We start from the raw sequence: 13,928 nt of genomic DNA on the forward strand, positions 1-13,928 counted from the left end.
ATTGTCAATTAATATATTGGCATTATATTTTTTGTTGTTTTTTAATTAAATCAAATCTTTTAGTCATTATGGAAATTTATGCCGGCCTTCAGCTATCACAGTGAAAGTGCAGAAGTAAAGAAATAACTCATTTGTCAAGGAAGCCAACTAATTAAAAATTGACATTTTTCTAAAAATGTATTTATTTTTATTTTTTTTCTTAATAAAAGATAAAATGAGCATTTTATAAATTTAAAATAAGTTCTAATACAAAATACAATAAAATGAGTAAATTTGTAATTATGTTATTTAATTTTTAAAGGGTAAATATGATATTATGATTTTTAGAGGGAAAAATACGTAATTCAATTTCAAAGGTTTTGAGAGGTATATATGAAATTCCCTCAAATTACGAAATATCCAATTTGAAATTAATTTACAACCGATTTAAATTAATTTGTTTTTGTTCGATTATATAATTGGCGCATGTATGTGACACAAAAAATTAATAGCTTCCGTACTACATAATTGTCGATTGTTTTAAAAAAAAAAAAAGCAGTTAATTTCCAGTATATCTTTTTGTTGTTGTTGTTGTTTATTTAAATAATATCTTTTGGTCTTTAGTCTTTACTTGTCTACTTGATATAAAATATACTACATAGCCTGCTCCTGCTGTACTTGATATAAAATATATGTACATAGTATGTAGCTAGGACTATTCCATACGTTTATCCAAAGACATTTTAAGTAGAGTGAATCTTAAGAAGAATCAAGAAAGCTTGGATTCACAAATTAATTGATACCTAACATATATCCATATTTTTAATGACAACAAAATAAATTAATTAATGTATGATATAGTAACAGTAAAATTACAGAAAATAACAGGAATTGCAAAGGAGTACTGTACTGGGCTCCTCAATTGTTTTATGAGAATTAATTGTCATATTTTTACGAACGGCTCAAACCTCAAATTGGGGCTCTGTCTCTATGTAATACTAATAAAATATTGATCCTTTGAATCCGGCCGTGAATAAAAGCATAGAAAATCCTGCAAGCTCAATATATATCTACCGATCTGAGTGCAGAAATTGCTTTTATTTTCTAATTTTTCTTGTTTACTTTTGTAAAGGAATTCAGTTATAATATTTAATGTGCTAGTACAAATGTTGTATGTATTGGTATGAAATTATGTGTAAATGGTTTGTCCTGATTAATAAAAATACCTACGGTTTTAAAAAAAAAATGTAATAATTTAAAATAAACTCGTGCATGTGTTGAAAGTTTAATTATCATATTATATTAGAATCAGAGAGCAACAATTTGAAGGATGTGGATAAAAGGAGAAGTAATAGGTAGGAGAAAATGAAAAAAATTCTCCAGACAGCGACGTCATAATCTTGGTTTTGTTGAAGAAACCTTGATGTACTAATCGTCACCCCCTCCCTCTTCATCTCCTTTTTGTCATCGTGTACTGACAAGGCAACAAGGGTTGGTCCAGTCATAGGGGTGTTCATCATGCAGTTCCGTTCGGTTTTGAAAATTCTCAAATCGATCTGAAATGAAATGAACTGAAGTTATAATTTGGTTTTAAAAAACAAATCGAACCGAACCGAAGCACTAAACTGGACCCAGTGACCACTCCTGCATAGAAAGGTGATGCGTTATTGTTAAAAGTTAAAACAGTAAAGTTTTGATGGAGAAGTACAATAGGTAAAGTTTGAAGGAAATCTTGATTATATTTATTTAATATAAAGGAAAAATAAGTAAGAACAGTACAAAGACAAAAGGAAGTGTTCTCATTGTTTTTGGCATGTCCTATTCCTAACAAAGAGATGCCCAAGCTTTTTTTGACAAAATGAACGCACCAAGCCCAACACATGGCCCATTCAGCAACTACTTTCTCCTGCCTATACAACCCGATAAACCCTACTTGTCACTCAAACTCGAAGCTCACGATAAATCGCCGGGTAAACATTTTAACAGAGTAGTTTTTTCTCTCCGCTAATCAGTCACCAAAGCACGATAATTTGGATCTTTCCCTGAAACAATGACACTCCCCATTCACACTATACAGTTTATAATATTCTCTCCGCTCCGCTCCGCATGCCATTTCCTTCAATTTGGCGCTTAGAGTGATTGATTACATTACATGGGTCCTTCTCCTTCTCCTTCTCCTTCCTGAGTGTTTTGTTTTGTACCTAGGCTAAAAAGGCTTTAACTGGAGGTTGCACTTGCACGGCTGATGAATTTTGTTTATCTACTGAGTGTTTTTGTGCCCTACTCTACTCTACTGGAGGCGCCATTGTTCGAGTTCGAGGTGATATTGGTTCTGTATCGGTATTGAAAATGAAAATGAAAATGCTGGTGAACTTGACTTGAAGGGAGAAACGTACATATTAAGGTTAGGACTCTATACTCATCATTTCAATATCTACACCAAAAGGGTTAACCACTTGCTTAAAAGGAAATAGAGATCAACATGTTCTAGAGCCTTGTTATAGTCCTAAATAGGAAATTTTGTTTCAAATTAGCTGGCAATTACAAATTCAATGTGCCCAAAAGAAGGGGGATCATAGAGATTTACTATTCAACTTAGGAATTGTTCATTTTGTTTAATCTAAGCCGTCAAAATTTATACATTTTGTTTTAGGATAGGTTACTTTCCGCCGTCAAAATAATGAAGTCTTTATTATTTTGGAAATATACATTTTCTTTTTGAGGATAGTGAAATCTGAACCATCCAAATTAGGGTTTTGCATAGATCCTCCAGCTGTTTTGCATACATGCATCCTATATCAAGTTTGTTTAATCTAATCCGTCAAATTAGGGTTTTTTTGTCCTTTTTTTAGGATAGGTAACTTTCCACCATCAAAATAATAAAGTCTTTATTATTTAAATATACATCTTTTTTTTAGCTGCATAGTGAAAATAGTTAATCTGAACCATCCAAATTAGGGTTTTGGATAGGTCCTCCAGCTGTTTTGCATACATGCATCCCAGATCAAGTTTGTTTAATCTAAGCTGTCAAAATTAGGGTTTTTTGTCATTTTTTTAGGATAGGTAATTTTCCACCGTCAAAATAATAAAGTCTTTATTATTTAAATCTACATCTTTTTTTTTGAACCGCATAGTGGAAATAGTTAATCTGAACCATCCAAATTAGGGTTTTGGATAGGTTCTCCATCTGTTTTGCATTCATGCATCCAAGATCAAGTTCGTTTAATCTAAGCCGTCAAAAATTAGGGCGCTTTTGTCATTTTTTTAGGATAGGTTACTTTCCGCCGTCAAAATTAGGGTTTTCACGCTACTCTTTTAGGCAGCGGCATTCTTGTATATATAGGTCATAATTGTAGCCGTCTTCTGGCTCATCCTCTCCATATAAACAAGTTTGGAAAAAAACTGAGAGAAGAATAAGAATTTCCTTTTGTGCCCTATGACCATTAGAAATAGATGCAATTGTACATGCTCAAACTAGATCTAGCCATTGTGGTATTGGAATCTGAGACTGAGGTGAGTTTTTTACATATTTCTTTTGTTAAAGCCAAAGGAATTATTTGTGGGTAATTTTTTACATTTTTTTAGGATAGGTTACTTTCTGCCGTCAAAATTAGGGTTTCACGTTAGTCTCTTAGGCAGTGACATGCTTGTATATATAGGTAATAATTGTAGCCGTCTTTTGACTCATCCTCTCCATATAAACAAATTTGGAAAAAAATTTGAGAGAGGAATACAAATTTCCTTGTGTGTTCTATAAACAAGTTTTGGCACTTGGGGTACTACCGCAAAATAATTGTAGCATTTTAAATTATGTGATTCAATTTTAAACTTTGTTAATGAATGCTGTGTTTTGAATATTTGTTAGTGTTTTGTAAGATTTAGGTAGAAATTTAGGGTATGACTGAAACTTATTTATCTCTGTTTGGGAGTAATTGTGAGTTTGGTACCTGTTTTTGATACCATTCTTGCAAAAACATACGGTTTCTTAATAAAAACGGTGGGGTATACCCACTATTACTAAAAAAAAAAGAATACTGCCGCAAATCTTGTTCACGATATCATGGAAATAGGTTAATTTGGGTGCATATTGAATGCGCACAAAAGCGATCAAATACCTCGTGTTATTGTCCACACCCAAGCAGAGCCACCTTCTCCAAATCTTCCTCCTCTTCCATACCCGAACATTTCTTTCTAACCAGATTACTCATAGTACAGCTCCTCTCACAAGTTCTAATAATGACTTCTTTCAGAGGTGAACATATTTATTTCTTTAAAAAGCAAAGGAATTGTTTGAGGGTAAAATAAAAAAATTGTGGCATTTACGGTACTACCGCAAAATTAGATTGCGACTAAATTGATGTAAAGAGGTTATTTTGGGTGCATATTGAATGCGCACAAAAGCAATCAAATTACCTCTCTTATTGTCCATCACTATTATTTTCTTAGGATTTTTAGATTGAAAGAGATATTAGTATATCCTGGTCCTCCTTGAGTCATGATACAGTCAGGGACGTATCTAAGATTTCTGTTAGGGTAGGGTACTAATCAGATACTAGATAAAAAAACAATATTTAGATCAAGAGTTGATAACCTCCCTTTGAAAGCAGTACTTGGATTATCAATATTACTATTATAACAGATACCAATAAGCTTATATAATAAAAATCAGTTCAATACTGGTAAATGGGACACTAGTTAATAACTCCTTCAAGTTATTCTTAGATTTTTTTTAATGAGTAGCATATATTAAATAACAAAATCATTCTTTCTATATATTTTATTTCTAACTTCGTATGGTATAATAGCCATAGAACTAGCACACGTCAGTATCAGTTTTTTACCATCAAACCAGTATCAGAAATAAAATCCAAAACCTCCAGTTGTAGGCAAACCAGTATCAGTCGTTTTACCAACAGGTGGATTGTAATCTAATTTGTAAAGCTAAATTCATAAATATGAGGCCAAAAAAAATAAATAAATAAGGTACAAGGAGAAAAATTTCCAATTCATGGCTCATCAGTAGCTTTTGTTTTTGCGTGAGGGTGGAGAGGAATGTCCAAATTCCAAGCATGAGCAGCAGTCAACTAGGTTTTTACTTTTGTTTTTGCTCTCTGAACTCAAGCGAAGAGTAAAAGAAAGAGACGAAGGGTTATGTTTTTTTGCCCTCTGACTTTTTTTTTTCTCCAGGCGTTACGAAGTCATTTTTTTTCTTCCGAATCGAACCAATTGCTCTCTGACTCTAGGGCTTAATTCTAAAGTTCTAAGTTATTTTTTCCTCTCGCGAGCCAACCACACCGCACAAAATATATATATATTTTTTTATTTCCAGCTGACTCCGTGTAGCGTAGTAGGGATCAGCTATTTTTTTGTATTTTATTGAAGCGAAGCAAAGCACGAACATGGGCTTCTATTTGCACTGGACTAATTACTTCTTAATGGGCGGACAGACATCTATTTTATTTTTTTATGGGCCAGAGTTGGGCACAGTTTTGGATCAGGGGTAGACACTTGAAAATTTACGCTCACTCAAAATATTTTTTCAAATCAGGGATAGGCAAGTACCTACTCCTGGGCCTTGGTGGATCCGCCAATGGATACAGTGCTTTTTTTGCTTGTGTATACCAGCGGGTACCAAGCCAGTACTTTTCAATTAAGACCTGAGATTATTTTTGTCCTTCTAATCTGAAATGGAATCCATGAGTTATCTTATCCACCAAATTTGATTCATGTTGAAAGAGTCCAAATAAAGGAGTGACTAAATATGATACCACCAATCTGAAACCCTTATCAGACTTGCTGGGGACCCATACCATCCAAAACAACACTTCCTGAAAACTTCCTTGATATTGATTTTTGGCTTCCTATGTTTACTAGAGAAATGAGAGGTAGGGGAGGTGGTATGGATGAAGTCAAGCAAGACAAGTCCCCCTTGGCCAGCCATTCTCATAGACCCGAGAGAGCATGCACCAGAGGTGTACTTCAGCCATTCAGCAAATGGGAACAAGGTTAGTGAAGGTTTCTCTGTTTTCTTTTTCTTTTCCACATGTGATTATTAATTTCTGAAGTTACAAAACAGGTTACCAAAACAAAAATATTAAAAGAAAACAACAATCGAGGTGCACTATCTGATTTAATTAATTCTGTAGCTAATGCTTTTAAATATATATATATTTTTTTGGCATAGGGCTATGGATGGGTGCAAGCAGGAATGATCTTTCCTTTTCTAGACAATGCAGACAGGTATGCAGCTAATTGTCACATCTTGTGGTATGTGTAAATTTATTATATGAAGTAGGGTAATTCAGGAATTAGCAAAGAAAAACATTGAAAATTTAAGACAAGGTGGTTATGGCACTGTGCAACAGGTACCGAAGCCACCTGTGAGAAGAGGCCGGACGCCAAATAAACACAAAAAACCAGCTGTAATGCCAACCTCTCAAAATACTGCTCCTGATGCGACCTTCTATGCACCAAAGCCTACCAACAATAGTGTAGACGATGACATGAAAAAGTTGGCCACAGTACCAGAGAATCGGCAATTATTGATAATATCCGTTGGATCAGCGAGCAAAGAACAGAAGACGACGCAGAATTATCCGGTAGGTGTGGATTTGCTTTTTCTATTTTGTTGTGTTGAATTTTGTGTTATATCTCAAAGAAAACCTAATTGCGCATTGTCCTTTTTTTCAATTAATCAAAATATTTTTTTTGAAGTCAGGTTCTGTGTTGAAAGTCCTTTTGACAAAATGTGGCAGTGGCAAAAAGCAGGGAGCGTCAGATGAAAACTGATGCAAAACATATAAGCTTTCTCAACTGTCGACATCTTATGATGAGTTTCCAATACTTAACACTTTTGACCAGGAGAGGAAGCTACTTGTACCGGTATGCAGTATACTTTATTAGTTAAATTTAATTGGGTAAAAAATACGTTGGCATTACATTAGTAAACTGTCTGGTTTTGCTTAATTCAATATGACATAAAAAATGGGTGATCTCTCTCTCTCTTGTCAGCTATGACACAATTTGAATTGGGAGCGACGGTTGAAGGAAAATTTGAGTTGGTCAACAGATTCAAAGAAGAGGGGAAAGGCGACAATGGGCTGTTAGTTAGGCCAAAAGCAGTGCAGGAGGAATTAAAAGAGGAGAGAGTGAAGATAGGCAAGCGGGACCCATCGCCAGACTAAGAGAGAATAACTACCTTAACGGTCTGAAGGGCCAGCGATGCTCTTGGGTAGAGAAACTAATGGAGAAGATTGTAAAATAAAGAAATTTAGATTCACTGAAACATAACAACTGAATTAGTTAGAATTAGGTTGTTAAAGCTAGTTGTTGGCCATAAATAGGGAAACAAACTCTATAAAAGATACGATTTGATAAATGAAATCTTGAAGCTGTTTTCTTTCCATTTTCTCTCTTATTGAAAATGTTGGCAGGGGCTGCCAATGCCATATATTATAAATGAAAGTTTAAATTACAATCCTGTAGCATCTTATTCTACATTACAACATACATCAGAATTGCTAAAGGAAAAGAAGAATTGGCTGCTACTGGTCTTAATAAAAAAACATCCACAAAGATGAAAAATTACAAACTACACTCTTGAGTTCAGCACTGAACTTACAGTCCAGTTCAAATGGCCTACCAGTATCATACCAGTGAGTTCAGCACTGAACTTACAGTCCAGTCCAAATGGCCTACCAGTATCATACCAGTAGGTCCTGACTGCACCTCAGAGCCCTCTCCCTCCCCCAGAACCATACCAGTAACCCCACCCTTGCGACATATTAACTCCATGATCTGTACCAGTAACCACGCCACACACTGAACTGTACTAGTAACCTCTCCCAGCGCCTCACATCCGCTCCCAGCTACCAGTAACGTTTCTCTAGAAATATCTACTCCATAGAGGCCCTTCATGCGCTATTCTCTCTGCTAGAATCCACTCAGGCATCCTACGTCCTCCAAAATTTAAGGCGTTTCTTTGCTTCCAGATCAAGCAACAACCGCACATGAATAGTGTAGCCCAATTTGATCTTTTAATTTTCCCTTCATTTGTGATACACCGCTGAGATCCCTCCCACACTTCTTGCATCGTTGCATTTGCTTTTAAGACAAAACAGTTCAATAGGGATGATAATCTCCACATACATCTCTCTCTCCTCTCTCCTTTCTCTCACACACACACAAACACACAAGAAACTGGGTAAGCACAGAGCCAGGTTTTAGATGCCATAGAGGTAGCAATTTTGGCTGACTGAGGATTTTTTGAGGTCAGATCTCGTTCTGCCTGGGGGCCAGTAGATAGTGAGCCTGCTGATGTGGTCCCTGGATCAAGCTATGGCCAAGAAGGTTCTTCCAATGTAAGAAATACTTAAGTTTCTATTTTAAACTTTTAAATCGATATGACATTCATCTTTAATGCTATAACTTAAGGTTCTTCCAATGTTCTTATATAGAGATGTTAACCAGAGCAATCCATTGGTTTGATCATAGAAAAATAAAGCGGGGCCAAAGCTGGACGAAACTTGTCAGGTGGGATGGTGAAGCAAAGAACTATAGAATCCCCTCTTCTTCTCCTCTCATTGTTTAACTGGTGATTTTGATTTTATTGCTTCATTCATCTTTTGAAGCATACAATCAATTGTATAGAGTATAGACGGCTTAAAGTATAGGCTTCATATATAGGTTGTTTGTGTTAAGGACTTTGTCTGAAAACTGATAGAATCATTGTTTTCAACTGAATTGCTATGTTATTTCTCTTGTTATTTACTGGAGTGGAGATGGAAAGAAAGACGGTTTAACAAATAATTTAAGAATGCCAACAAACCTTAATTAGCCCATTAGAAGGACATTAATTATGTGATCCAAATTTTAGCCTGCACTGCCATCATAAATAGGCCTACAAATTACAGTTCCAAAACAATGGGCCCTTCTGGTTCTTTTCTTCTCTTTAGGAGTTGGTAACACACTCAGACACACATTTAGAATTAGAAATAAGAAATCAGCATAAAGCAGGTGCAGTGCATGCATCTAATGCTTTTATTATAGAGAAAATAAGCTTTACTATAATGCTTCTACTTCTTATATATCTAAGCCTTGTATTTGCCTCTCACATATTTTTCATTTTTAAACTGATTAACAAATGTTTACTTTTCTCTACTTTTGTGCGTGAGAAAAAATTATTTTTATTTTAGGGTCAATTTTTGAACTAATGGCGTTTCATTTAAAAATATTTTCTAAAATGATTTATTTCTTTTAAAGAAGTGTATTAGACATTAGCAGGTAATCAGATTTCCTTATTTCATTAAAAAAGAAGAAGAAAGAATCACATTGATTAAAGAAAGAGGTGCTTTTGCACTTTGGAGCTGATGCCCCTAACCTAAGTATAGGCGTACGGATAATGCTAGAATCCGTGATTTAGTTTTCCTAAAAGTTTTCTAATTGCTCTTGTTCTATAGTCAAATATACAGCGAGTTTAAGACAAGCTAGCTAGCTATATACTAGTATTTACTAATGTCACTCTTAGTCTTAATAGAGTATTAACATTACATTAAATTTACATGAGATAGGAATAGGATGAAGTACAGCTCACTGCAAACAATTGGTTAGTATCATATTTATATTTTGCTCGGAACAATATTCTGTTTTTTCTTTAAATAACTGAGTCAATATTCTACAATTTTTCCTATAGAAAATGAGTAACGATTTAATTATGTAATTTAAAAATAAATTTTGTTCAACAGTTCTTAATTTTGTAAATAATACCATCCGACTTGTCTATCCCTACACTTTGTGTAAGAGAGAGAAAGGGAAAGAAAGATATCTGATTTCAACAATTGCTATCAAGAAATGAGAAAGAAAATAAATAAAAGTACAATTACTCTACATGATGCCAGTAAAAGAAAAAGTAAATTATGTTTAACATATAATTTCTAACAAATATAAAAAAACATGATCTTTCTTTATATATGAAATCTTTTTTTTTATCTAGCACCTATTTTGTTTCAGATGCTATTTATATGAATTTAATTTGCGTCTTCTTTAGTAGAGACGCGATATCTATTGCTAAAATGAGATCTCCTTCAATAACTTCATTGAATATGAATTTTTAGTTTTACCTAGATCTAAAATGTAAAAGATAGACTTAAAGTTTCTTTATAGAAAACATAACAAATATCCATTATAAATATATCTTTCTCTTTTCTAATATTCTGTATTAAATATTATATTTTCTAAATCCTGAAATTTCTTATATATAAAAATAACATTAAGCAATTTTCATTTTTTCTTATTTTATATAAGTATAAGAAGTGGTTCATTTTCTTTTAAAAGCGTATGATATATATATACGCTTCTAAGTGCTTACTAGCTATCTTCTTATTTTTGGTTGAGGTACTTGATATTGTTAATTTATGTTGTGTGAGACCAACAAATGATTCGCGACACAAGTGCAAACATAGATATGCCACAGATGATATAGTTCTCCTGGTTAAACTTGAAGCTTACAAGAAAACTTGGGAATATATGAATAGTGGGGCGAATAGGGAGATAAAAGGCGAATAATTTGAGCATGCCAGTACACTTTGTGCTTTGTAAAACATAACCTAATTCTCCGGTAAACTAATTTCTTCTTGATTTTGGAAAATGCATAAAACTTTATCTTCAATTTTTGTACTCTACATTGATACCAATGACAGGATTCAAAATCGATATAACGATATTTTCGGTAGTAGCCCCAATGTAAAGTGCTTTAGTCTGTTCTGAAGTTGTTAATACAGATACAGTACTTGATTTCTGTCACTGAGCTGCTACAATAGGCCAGTCAAAATTAGATAGGCAGATTGCATTAAAATAAAATAAGACAGTTATCTAGACTTACAAGTGGCCATAGTTACATGATCAAGACACTTTTCGGATTTACCCTTGTTTTCTGGAAAATATTTTTTCAGAATTATGCATTACAGGGTGCTTCGCATCACCAATCCTAATTTACTTTTCATTTTCAAATAAATTTTTTCAATAGTTAAATTTGATTTAATCCTCAATTGTCTAATATTTTGAGTATATTTGGGGGAATACATGGATATTTATTTTGTCATGACATAAATCATATTCAGGCGTATGTACGTGTGCTTTGTTAAAGCATCAATCTTATTTCTTAAATTCTGATTTTAGCATTTTAGTTAAAGTAAAAAAAAAGGCAACAACTCTAGCCGCCTCAGCTTCAACCGCCCCACTCTGTTTTTCTTCGACCAGCGACCATCTGCTCCTTCATCCCTGCCTCCTGCTTTCCTCCAGAGGAGCGGGGTGATCCGCACCGCCAACTTCCTTCTTTTTTTTCTCTGCCTTCTCCACTCCTCTTTGTCTCACTTCTCCAACTTCTTTTATTCTTGTCCACCGCATTTTCTCTTCAAAAAATTCTAGCCGCCGTCAAGCCCTACCCCTCTTAATCACCATCTTTGCGCCTACCCGTAGGAAGAAGAGAGATCATCTCTCTCGTCTATCAATACCTTCCTGCCATATATCCTTCATCAGCGTCGGGAGAATCAGTGGAACGTTGGCGACAATAGCCTTAGTCGCCAATCCTCCTATCTCCTAACACCTCCACCTCCACCCCCGCATCACCCCGCCTTCTTTTCCTCTCACCCTCCTTTAAAGTCGCTACACAAGTCCTAGATAGGGCAAGGGAGGCCGAGCCAATCCGTGCCGACCTCCCCTACCCCGAACCCTAACAAAAAAAAAGTCTCCTTTTCTCTAGTCGTTGGGTAGCTGATGTTGAAGATTATCGGTATCTATACCACCACAGGAGAGTGTTTGTTTATTTTGTTATTTTAGTTATTTGTGTTGTTATATGTTAAGGTTAAAATGTTTTAATTCAAGTAACTTTTTGCATCTTCTTAGAATTATATATATATATATATATATATATATATATATATATATATATATATATATACATATATACATATATATATATGAGGTGGGCTACGGTGAGTTGCGAAGTAAAACACGTTTCTACTTCACGCCGTATTTTTATTTTGGAAGTCCAAACGACCGATCCAAACCATTAGCTGTTTAATCCATATTGAAATGTGCTTGGAGACCAAATTTTATATTTTTTGGAATTTTTTTACTATTTATTAAGCATTTTTGAAAATTGCTGTTTTGCTGTGAACAGTAACAAACAGTGAAATTTTCTGGACCATCAGATCAGCGACTTTCAAAATTGCTTAATAAATAGTAAAAAAATTCCAAAAAATATAAAATTTGGTCTCCAAGTACATTTCAATATGGAGAACAAGATGAACGGTTCAGATCGACATTTTGAACTTTAAAATCGCAAAATATGAGCGTGAAGTAAAATAGTCGCTTTACTTCGCAACTCACCGTAGCCCACCTCTATATATATATATATATATATATCGCTATTTTAAATTCATCAAGAAGAGCAAACTGTTATATTGCTAATGCTTATAATGAAAGTAAGAATATTAATGAGATATCTTTCAATTCAAAAATAATTTATATATAAGAATCACATGACAATTTTTTATTTTGTCAATTTAAAAAAAAGAATAAGTTTAAAATCTAATATTATATGAATGATTTATATTATCTACATATCATGTTATAATGTCTATAACGAGAATATTTCAAATATATATATTTCATTGTACATCAAGTGGTTTGAAGTTTCAATGTCATAAAACAATCCTTGAATTACCTGAAATTTAATTGTTAGCTTATCTATAAAACCTATAAATTTAGCTATTAATTTCAATTGATTAAATTTGTAAATTCATTATCGGGATATTAAAAGTAACAATTGTCAAGTGATACATATATCCTCTTTATATATTTCATATTACTACAATATTTTGACCATGTTGCAAAAAAAGAAACAATATATATTTTGACTATATATAATGCAATTTAATTACTTGATTATATATTAGTACTTCCGAAATATTTCTATGTACCAAAACAACATAAAAGAACATGTGCAAACAGTAAGAGACCAGAAAACAATGATAATTTAGGGACCACAATGAGAGCGGATGTTTATTTAGGGACCATTTAAGTAATTTGTAATGTAGCATATTGCATTACATATGTCATACTTTCTTCTGGCAGTTCATGGGATTTAATTTATAGCAATCACTAGATCCATATATACCTTCCTACTGACTACTGACTACTGCAATTGTTAAAATAGGAAACAAGTCTTATTCCGAATCTAATTCCTACTTGTTTCAGGTCCCAAGAACAAATTTATATCCTAAATATAGGTTGCAACTTGCAAGTGTTGCTATTCATGCCTACAAAGTAGGCCGTTGCTATTCAATTCTAACTGTCTGATTTAAAAATTGCATTTGCATAGCATGGTTTGCTATGTGCTATCCAGTCATAAAAAGCAGCAAGAAAATAAAATATATAAAATCATATATGAATAACTTTAGTTAGCACTACTAAATATATCTCTTGAAGTTGAATAAAGTATATGTGTCAGTACAGCCAACTTGATTAGACATAGGTTTTAAACTTGTTTAGCTCCAAGTTTAACGGAAACAGCAACTTTTTATAGACAAATAAAATAAATTAGAACCAAATTTATTTTCAGTGCAAGTGTCAAACTTTTCCCATTTAAAAAAATAAATAAATAGAAGGCTTCTCGTGGTCCCTTTTATCTTCAAAAGAGTAAATACATATTCATTCTTGTATGGAGGAAAGCCCCGGCTCGGCCCGGCCCATAACTATAACTGTTGTTCAGCAACACAGCAAAAGGAACCAAATAAAAATTAATAAAAGTGATTACCGCGATATGCCTATATCGAATCTCTGAAGAAGATCTTTTGTCTCATGCTATCCTGTTCTAGTCCCCTTGTGAAACTTTCGGAGGTGACAAAAAAGCTCGTAGCTCGTGGATCCACGATCGTAACTCATATCTG

At 33.7% G+C, this 13,928-nt stretch overlaps 1 protein-coding gene across 5 annotated transcripts; it reads left to right on the forward strand.

Moving 5' to 3' along the window:
• The first annotated feature begins 2,692 nt into the window (after positions 1-2,692).
• LOC144568636 (uncharacterized) lies at positions 2,693-7,384 on the forward strand. 5 transcript variants are annotated; one of them, XR_013515709.1, is made up of 6 exons: positions 2,693-3,492; positions 5,854-5,984; positions 6,164-6,246; positions 6,322-6,578; positions 6,698-6,861; positions 6,991-7,384. XR_013515709.1 is itself a non-coding variant. In XM_078319009.1 (4 exons), the coding sequence occupies exons 1-4, from the start codon at positions 5,843-5,845 to the stop codon at positions 6,707-6,709; spliced, it is 444 nt and encodes a 147-aa protein (XP_078175135.1). In that variant the 3' UTR covers positions 6,710-7,384. The 5 variants fall into 5 exon arrangements, 1 of the variants encoding a protein (XP_078175135.1); XR_013515708.1 differs by having other exon boundaries at positions 2,694-3,492; positions 6,345-6,578; XR_013515706.1 differs by lacking the exon at positions 2,693-3,492 and having other exon boundaries at positions 5,843-5,984; positions 6,164-6,219; positions 6,345-6,578.
• The last annotated feature ends 6,544 nt before the right edge of the window (positions 7,385-13,928 follow it).

The sequence above is a fragment of the Carex rostrata genome, chromosome 17 (assembly GCF_964058835.1).
Source record: "Carex rostrata chromosome 17, lpCarRost1.2, whole genome shotgun sequence".
In the NCBI taxonomy this organism is placed as follows: domain Eukaryota; kingdom Viridiplantae; phylum Streptophyta; class Magnoliopsida; order Poales; family Cyperaceae; genus Carex; species Carex rostrata.